Source organism: Notothenia coriiceps, unplaced genomic scaffold (genome assembly GCF_000735185.1).
Source record: "Notothenia coriiceps isolate Sejong01 unplaced genomic scaffold, NC01 NC01_scaffold00022006, whole genome shotgun sequence".
In the NCBI taxonomy this organism is placed as follows: domain Eukaryota; kingdom Metazoa; phylum Chordata; class Actinopteri; order Perciformes; family Nototheniidae; genus Notothenia; species Notothenia coriiceps.
The window spans coordinates 3,848-13,251 of record NW_011354707.1 but is presented as its reverse complement, the minus strand read 5'-3'; the positions used below and the strand labels follow the sequence as shown (position 1 = coordinate 13,251).

The window sequence follows — 9,404 nt, the reverse complement described above, 5'->3', positions numbered from 1 at the left end:
CAGTACATGTCCAGGCCCGTCTGAAGTTTGCTAGAGAGCATTTAGATGATCCAGAAGAGGATTGGGAGAATGTCATATGGTCAGATGAAACCAAAATAGAACTTTTTGGTAAAAACTCAACTAGACGTGTTTGGAGGAGAAAGAATGCTGAGTTGCATCCAAAGAACACCATACCTACTGTGAAACATGGGGGTGGAAACATCATGCTTTGGGGCTGTTTTTCTGCAAAGGGACCAGGACGACTGATCCGTGTAAAGGAAAGAACGAATGGGGCCATGTATCGTGAGATTTTGAGTGACAACCTCCTTCCATCAGCAAGGGCATTGAAGATGAAACGTGGCTGGGTCTTTCAGCATGACAATGATCCCAAACACACCGCCCGGGCAACGAAGGAGTGGCTTCGTAAGAAGCATTTCAAGGTCCTGGAGTGGCCTAGCCAGTCTCCAGATCTCAACCCCATAGAAAATCTTTGGAGGGAGTTGAAAGTCTGTGTTGCCCAGCGACAGCCCCAAAACATCACTGCTCTAGAGGAGATCTGCATGGAGGAATGGGCCAAAATACCAGCAACAGTGTGTGAAAACCTTGTGAAGACTTACAGAAAATGTTTGACCTCTGTCATTGCCAACAAAGGGTATATAACAAAGTATTGAGATTAACTTTTGTTATTGACCAAATACTTATTTTCCACCATAATTTGCAAATAATTTGCAAATAAATTCTTTAAAAATCAGAATGTGATTTTCTGGAAAAAAAAATCTCATTTTGTCCTAGGTATACCTAGGATGAAAATTACAGGCCTCTCATCTTTTTAAGTGGGAGAACTTGCACAATTGGTGGCTGACTAAATACTTTGTTGCCCCACTGTATGTAGTAGCATGTGTTGTTTGCATTTTATTGTTATCTTTTATCCGTTCGTCTGCATCTACTTGGCCTTTTTTTATAACAAATGCGGTTGAAGTATTGCGATTTTAAGGGTGTCTATTATCATCTGGCCGGGGACAACAGCTGGAAATTAGCAATGTTTGCTAAAGCTGCTCCATTTACTGTTTTTTGTGACAGTCACTGTCCACGACACTATAAACAAATAGTAAACAAAAACTAAACTAAACACTCTGCTTCAAGAAAAACCCTGCTTCTTTTCACCTGCCAGAGGAAGTTTTACGCTGAGTAGTCCCGTCCTAGACCCCTCCATGCGGGACATGACCCCTCACAGGCTTCCCATCCAGTGAAATGGTCAGAACTTGAGGTTAAAAACATAATTCTGTTGTCTGGACAAGAAGTCTTTAAGTGCTTGATAAAAACAATAAGACATTTAAACATTTCCTTAACTGGGCAAAATCCATCTGCTGAGGAAGTTCATGTGATATTTTCTGCAGGATCAGAACATCAACTTATTAGATATTGAGGTTCTGTCAAATGATAATATTGTTTTTAAAACACATGACAGAACTGGCAGCATTGGTATCGGGATCAAAAGCTGACTCAAAGTTTATGGAGCAGAGGCAAAGCAGGGGCGAATCGGCAAAAACTCGAGCCACTCCGACCAAATTTTCTGGGTTATTTTTAGGAATGTGGATAAAAGTTAGTCTCTGGAGTCATACCTCTTTTTGTCTGTACTCATTTTCCCTCCATCCATCTCTGACTCGTTATCCTCTGTCGGGCTCTGAGGTTCAGAACGAGGAAACGCTGTCTTCAGAGTGTCCACGATGGCATTCACCACAATCTAAACACACAAAACCCATGAACAATGAAAAAGCATTAAAACAAATGATCATGTGTATATTGGTCTTTATGACTTGAAGAAAAGTACCATAACAAATCTATTCAGGATCAAACCTTGTCTATGCGTGACACAATAAAAGGTTTCTTGACAAAGGCAATCCTGGCGTCTGTATTGAGAGCCAGAAACTCCTGCATCTCCACACTGTTGGCGATTTCAGGGATGGAACAAAGTTGCTGAAAAAGATGATAGAATGTTTTTCTACAACTTTAAAACAAAATGACATTGTACATTTGGTGTAAAAATACATTCAAATGGTATAAAATACCAATCCTCCAACCTTAAGAAAGGTCTCCAGAAGTCCTTTCCTGGCCTCTATCTTGTCACTGTCCATGTTTCCAAACGGCATGTCTGGAAAGACTTTCTTTGGACCTTTCACACCTGAAAGATAACAATCCTGGATGCTAGCTCAAGTACCAAACATTTATTAAACTGAATTTCAGCAGCGGCCAAGATTTGAACCAGGTTTGTTTGTAAGCCATGGTTAGATTTTTTTTTTTGCGTAAAACTATCCAGATCCTTCCTACCTTTGATGAGTTTCCGTACTTCAGTTTTCTCTTCCAGCCGTGTTTGCAGGTTGAGGAACTCGCTGTATCGTCTATTGACCATGTGATAGGCCACCTGCTGAATGGGCGATGGATTGTCACAGCCTGAGGGGGGGACTTCAGCCTCCTCAGAGCCCGGCTGGACCCCTTCTGGGTTCTCACAGCACATTGCTGTCTCATACTGAAAACCAAGACAACAGAGTATAAGACTTGTCACATACATTATATTGGGGTCAACCCATGTTTTGGTAAAAGAAAGAGATTTGTGTATTTAAACTCCTGACAATTACTGTCAGGAGTTTAAGTAAACGTACCAATATTCAATAGTTATCCAATATCACAATTTTAATGCAATATAAAAATATATTAAAATGTAGAAATGGGATCAATATCCAAACATAAAATGGTTCCTTTTTTCATATTTTATAAATCCTTTTTTTTACATTTGATACATTTCGTATTCAAATTCTTTGAGACTCAATTATGTAATTGTAGTTTAGAGTGAAAGATATTTCAGCTCTGAGAAAACACAGTTTAAAGTGAACACAACCTTTCTTTCCCTTCTGTTAAACATTGGAGATAATATAAAACCAAATGAACAATAAATGGTGGCAGTCTCTGCTTTGTTATTTCCTACACGGAATATGATTAAAATTGATAAATCTGATTATTGGTAAGTTGATTGGTAGAAAGTTAATTGGGATCTGTTTTGATAATTGATTATAATTTTAGGAATTTTGCGGACTTGTTGCTTTTCTCTTCTTCTTTTTTTCTAATGTAAATATCTTTTGATTTTTGGACAAATGATTGGATCATACAGACCTTGGGCATATATCACAATTATTCTTCGAGGCCTAAGCTGGTGCATTGCTGTGTTGTTTGTACATTTCCACCAACAAATGTTGGCCGATTGAATATCCTAAAAGCAATACTGTAGGAAGTGAATCAAGGAACCCTGGTGCTGAGATGCTGTTTATAAAAGCATTTGTGCTGCTTGTGCAGAAATCTCCAAAGGCTAACTTCACATGTTTAACAATTCTTAATTTGCAACTTTGAATTGGTCTTTCAGTCGTAACCTTTGGACGTTACATCAGCTTAATGCCACCATGGAACAACTGCATGACAAAATCCCCAGAATAATGAAAAAATGATGAAGAAGCAGAACTAGATTCTTCTTACTTTGATAGTGTAAAGGGTGTAGGGGTGTGATCCGGTGCCGCGGTGCTCTTTGGCTGTGATGGTGCCAGTGATGCGAAGGTTCTGGATCATGATCGGTCCATCAGGGCTGCTGAGGGGCTCAAAACTGAAGGACTGTATAGGGGAGGAGCCCTGTAACGGACTGACAGTCAGCTCATTGGGATTCCCCAACCCAGGGGTCTCTAGTCCCAGAAGAAACTCTCTGGCTGGATTTACTAAAGGAGAAATGCCCTCCTTGTCCACGTCCTGAAGTCTACCATTACCAGGAGTCCCCTCTGCCATCCTACCTGACGACAGATCATAAGGATGCCCCACCGGTTCAGAATTCACCAGGACTTTAGGACAAGAACCATCCACTGGACTGGGGCAAACATCCTCCAGGTCCCCACCATTACTGTTGTCTTCTGGGCTGATCATGACTAGGGAATCAATGGAACTTTGCTTATAGTCAGCGGAAGGAGAGTCCAGGTCAGAGTCGTTCTCCTGGTAAAATGGGTTTGACTTGGTTCCTCTCGTGAAACGCCTCAAAAAGGGTAGAGTGGGTTCTTCTTCTTCAGTTATATTCTCGTTCATCTCCTCGGAGTCAATCACATCATAGGCTGCCTGCTCAGGCGAGGCCATCTCTGCATCTTTGACAGCTTCAGTCACAGAAACTTCATTATTCTTCTGGGGAACGTATGTGGTCTCTTGCGGTGGAGCAAGCTCGGATTCAGCAGGCGGTGGTGGTAGAGATGGGGATGAAGCAAGTAGCTCTGATTTAATTGGTTCCTGTGGTTTGCAGGAGTTGTTGAATAAGCCGATCACGAGAAAGTTTAACCAGTCCGGGTCCGACAGTTTAGCAATGAGAGGGAGCATAACGTTGCAGGTGATTAGTTCTCCAACAACGAAGCGGCCGGTACGGGTCTCTAAGTGAGGAGGAGGAACCAAAACATGCAGCAACAAATCTGTGACCGCTCTGGTGTAGTTGACTTCCATCGTGTCACTGCTCATGGCGAGATGAGGCATGGTAACCATGGAATACGCTTTCCACAGCTGCTCGCTCTCACCGCTGTACTTTGCTGTCCGAGGCGTTTCGGTAAGCAGCTCTTTGGCTCTGATGTAGTCCTGCAGGTGGCAGCCAAACAGATCCAGGATCCTCTGGGTCAGCTCCTGAAGTCATCCAAAAGAATATAAAACCAGTATAATTTTATCTAGTTAATCTGGTAACAGTTTCTGTTATCTGTTACCATTATTGTGCAATATACAGCATATATGATATACACATGATATATTCTTTGTCTGATAGCTGCAAAAAACTCTTTGTTGCATGATAGAACTATTTTTATAAATATCATAATATATATATATACACACTACTGTATATATATATACTGTATATATAAATATAATAAGCAGAAGACATGGCGTTTAGCAATACACTGTCAATGATTAGACTTCTGTAGTTGATACAAATTAATGTGTTTAGGTATTTCTTTCCTTTCCTCTAATTTCATTTTAAAGAACATGGTTCAATGTGTTTTAATATCAAATGCGTTTACAAAAAAAAAGCAATATAAGGTGGATGTAAGAAAGTATAAATGGTGTTTTGCTGATGCAAAGAAATAGGTAGTTTAAAATGTTGAAATTATAATTACTGTAATGTTTCCAACTAAGCCGATACTAAAAGGAACTGTTGACACTAAGTTTTCTTTTAAATAATCAGCTCCCCAGGCATCTTAAAATATTTTAAATAAGACTGAAAGAGAAACATTAAATGTTTCAATGAGCTAATAAAAGCTAATGTCCACACAGACGCAAAAAGCTGTAATCACGATTAAAGAGATCATAGTCAGAACAGACAGATGTGGCCTTGTGCATCTGATTAAAACGCGTTGATTATTTAAAATTGATATGAAATACACATAACTAGTGGTGTATCCGCAGGGAAGCCACATAAAACCCTGAATACCTAACTCTATTCATACATTGACAGTATCGACAGCATGTTAACCTCCTAAACATTTATCAAAATCAACCTAATCGGTTTTTTTCCAACAATGATGTCTTGAATCAAATTACCTTCCTGTCGAGCTGTCTAGCACGTATTTTCAGTTCCATGGCCATAGAGATCATAGCCTCTTGAACCTCTGTTTCGAACCCACTCTCAGAGGACACAGTGGAGTACCAGGAGGTGACAAAGTCCCTGATGATTTTCCTCACAGTGTTGTGAATCTCCTGGTCCAATTTGTGCTCATCCTCCACAGTTGGTGGAACCTATGATTTAGCGAGGACAAAGTGTAAATTATGTAATACTGGAGTGATAATACACCGTTGCTTAAAACACGGGAAGTCAAATTCACATTTACCTGTTCCATGGTGATGAACCTCTCCAGGTGAACCACACTGTTGGACTCCAGGACGGCCTGTGACCCGAGCCAGCCCCCGAGCACCACCAGCAGGCTGGTGAACACGCACAGCAGCCAGATGTTGACCAGCAGGTGGAACAGCACCAGCCATGCCAACACAACACCAAAGCCCAACAAGCTCCTATGTCCTAACACCTCAGCCATGGCACTGCGGGGGTTACTGTCCGGTTTGACACCCTCAATGGGAGATCTGGAGATCATTCATGCCAGAGCAACATGTCAAAAAAAATAGAGAATACAGATTATGTATAATATTAAAAACAGAATCTGAAGAAGTTAAATTAGGCTAAAGAGAGTGACATCAAGTAATTTCTACTGACCGCTTTTCCTCAAACTAGTTTTTCATGAATTATGAGAACAGTGTTGCCTACAAATGGCATGTTTTAAGTTATTTTCCTTAAACCACAGAAACCAACTACTACTCATGCTTGATAGTTTTATTAAAGACAAATTTAGCTAAACAAAGACTAAGACATCACTGTTATGCAATATGTACCTATTTAAATGTAAATATTGCCAGTTATTACTGGCTTTCTTCTTTGTTTGACAAGTGAAATGCTGTAACAAGACTCTGTAAGTATCTCTGTTATCTAGCTTCTACCACACTACATTCTACATGTTACACTTTATGTTATAAATACTGCTGCTGCTGCTGCTGCTACTAGGCTAATTTTCTACCCGAATGTGTACTTTGTAAATTGAAATAGTCTTTATTATGAATGTGTTTTATAAATTGTAATAACAGTTGATTTTTCATTTTACGCGAATTTCTTATCAATACCTCGTGCTGCACACTTACCAGACATTCGGTTGGCCTCATTGATCATAAATAACTAATTTAAATGGAAAGCCTTTGCAAAGCTAAAAAAAAAAAATTGTGCAAATATTGATGATAGCTGTCTCGGCAGCTAATGTGTATTAGCTTGACTATACATTAGCACAACCTGTATTTGGCACACATTTATTATTTTTAGACTGTATTTATCATTTATTATAACCCCACCATTTACCTAACGTGTCTGAATTAGTATAGTCCTATCGCTATCATGTTGGTTGATAAAACGCGCCACCAAACTCCACTTACATATTTGACCATTTACTCGGGGTTTCTGGCATGGCGTATACGTCGGGAAAACATGTTTTTTAAGAGATGTGGCTCCATTATATGCAATAGATGAACGTAACTGCACACAGATGTTTCGAAATGGAACAATATATTTCCAAATTATATCTATGTTGCGATTAATTTGACGTTGTAATCCTGCTCCGTCTACACCTTTCACTTTTACGCTGGTGTTAATTCATTACTAGTGGAACAGGACTCGATGTAAGGCGGGGCGTTATAAATCAAAATCAAATAAAACTGTGGCTTTTTGGTGTGCTGAATGCATGCCGAAACGAAGAAAACATTCTGAGCATTTGTTTGAGGTCTGTAGTAATGTCGTGTAAAGTGTGCCTTCTTGCCAATAATCATGACTACCTTAAATTGGTACATGTTTGTCTTGCGTTTGGCTAGGACCCAGCTAGCTAACGTTACAACTTTGCAGAGCACATCGCAGGCACAGTGCAAAGTCCTGCGTAATGAAGCGTCATCCTTTCCGAGATAAATCTGTCCATAGCTATCAATAAAATAAATAATAACAAACCTGCACGAGCTGTCATGGCACGGGATGTGAGGTCTCATGAGCGTGATGACAACTGCTTCTCTGGTTTGTTTACTTCCCGTATCATGACGTATGCAGACCTGCCAACCCTACCGATTTGGGCGGTAGTCTACCGCTTTTGACATGTTTCTACCGCCTACCGACTTAGCTGGCTTTCCCTACCGATTTTCAATCTTCCCAAACTATAACAAATAAAAATGACACTCCATAGACACTGGACTCGACTTTTGGCGGACACCGTTTGCAGCGTGTCTGTGATCGCATCATACAAACAGTCTTCTGTGTTTCTGAAAGAGAAACAACGTGCAGACGGGGGGTAACGCTGCCTTTCCTCTGCACCCCCGGGGCTGAAGGGTAATCACTCCCAAATTAAGGGAACAGAGACGAGGCATTTGTGTCCTGCAGGATTTCCACGTTAAGGCGAGACACGTGGCAGGCAAAAACATCGTTTTTCAAGTACTGGTCAATTTTGAGATTTTGTGCTATTTTGATTCTATAACATGTTTTCTTTCAGGCTTTTGGAAGGAAAACGTACAAAATACACATTTAAGTGTTTATCTTACTATAGTTTGTCTATTTGCGTCTGTAGATTTCTCCTAAATTCACCAAAAGTTAGCATTCTACCACGACCGCTGTGTGCACCATGTCAACAGAGATATCGGAAAGCTGTGTCTCTCCTGCACAATCTCATCGAATCCAAATATGAGAGGTTTCTCAATACTCAAATTTCCCCTCCTCGACTCCTCGACTCCTCAGTCCTCCGGTAGTGACCCGGAAATGAATTTCAGCGCGCCATTTTGAAGGACATCTCATTTCTCTAAATGCACTTCGAGGACCGAGCATCGAGCATCGAGGAGGCTCTCTGGAGGAGCTCTAACCGAGGAGACACTGATGCATCCTCCATGGATGCATTTCCGGGAACGGTGGAGGCGTGACGCACGGCCGGACTTATCTCAGCCAATGACAGCTCTGCATGCATCCCCTGGATATTATTTTAGTAACTGCTTTCATCGCGAAGCGATGTTTACAGTGAGAACAGCTGTGAGGTCCGTGCAGAAAGCAGAACAGTGTGTAAAATATATATCACTCAGTATAACAGGCCTACATTACTTTCTGTATTTGTATGCTGTAGTTTAGTAGATATCTACAAACAAAGAGTCGATATTTTTCTAAGACCTTTTCTAATTTAGTGCTTCACATAATAAAATACACAACGGCTGTAGCCTGATTATGCTTTAGGAGCAGTAGGTGTGTGTGGTACAGTGTGTAGGTGTGTGTGTGGTACAGTGCGTAGATGCGGCGGACAGACGGGCCTCAGTTGGTTTGGTGTCATATACTTTTAATACTTGTACAACTTTTGGCCCGTAATTTCAATTCCCCGTTTCAGCGACCAGAGAGAGAGGGGGGGGATATATCCAGTCTCTGATTGTGCTACGTTATTATGAGAGTGCTCTCATACTTGTTTGATTCTAAAATTGTATATATTTATATAAATATATGTGTGTGTGTGTACATGTCCGCATCTGTAGCCTGTTATTGTCTCATTATACCGCACTGTTAATGAATTAAAAGTAAATATATATAAGTCGTCATGAACACATCATGGATGTATAATAAGAACGGAACACAGCTGTCCATCAGAGTGCTGCTGTGCCTCCTGTCATCATTAATGGACGTCTCTTTAAAATGACTGCTCAGAGGAGAGGTACTTTAGAGAGTCCGAGACCGTTTCTCAATCGCGAGGATGCTTGCTTGGTAGCACATGTCTTCCGAGTCACTTCCTTCAGAAGCTAGGCAAGAATCCTTCCTGACA

The 9,404-nt window shown here is 40.7% G+C and overlaps 1 protein-coding gene across 1 annotated transcript; it reads right to left on the bottom strand.

Moving 5' to 3' along the window:
* Positions 1-1,147: 1,147 nt before the first annotated feature.
* Positions 1,148-7,689, bottom strand: LOC104953564 (sorting nexin-19-like). Its single transcript, XM_010780512.1, has 9 exons — positions 7,574-7,689; positions 5,868-6,117; positions 5,581-5,775; positions 3,505-4,671; positions 2,308-2,506; positions 2,061-2,161; positions 1,837-1,956; positions 1,602-1,723; positions 1,148-1,240 (listed from the first exon to the last, which is right to left on the bottom strand). The coding sequence occupies exons 1-9, from the start codon at positions 7,609-7,611 to the stop codon at positions 1,159-1,161; spliced, it is 2,274 nt and encodes a 757-aa protein (XP_010778814.1). The 5' UTR covers positions 7,612-7,689; the 3' UTR covers positions 1,148-1,158.
* Positions 7,690-9,404: the final 1,715 nt, after the last annotated feature.

Coding starts and splice junctions, on each gene's coding strand:
- LOC104953564 (XM_010780512.1), bottom strand. CDS start 7,611: ATGAGACCTCACATCCCGTGCCATGACAGCTCGTGCAG. Junction 5,776..5,867: donor GGTTCATCACCATGGAACAG/GTAAATGTGAAT, acceptor GCTAAATCATAG/GTTCCACCAACTGTGGAGGA. Junction 1,724..1,836: donor TTGTGTCACGCATAGACAAG/GTTTGATCCTGA, acceptor TTGTGTGTTTAG/ATTGTGGTGAATGCCATCGT.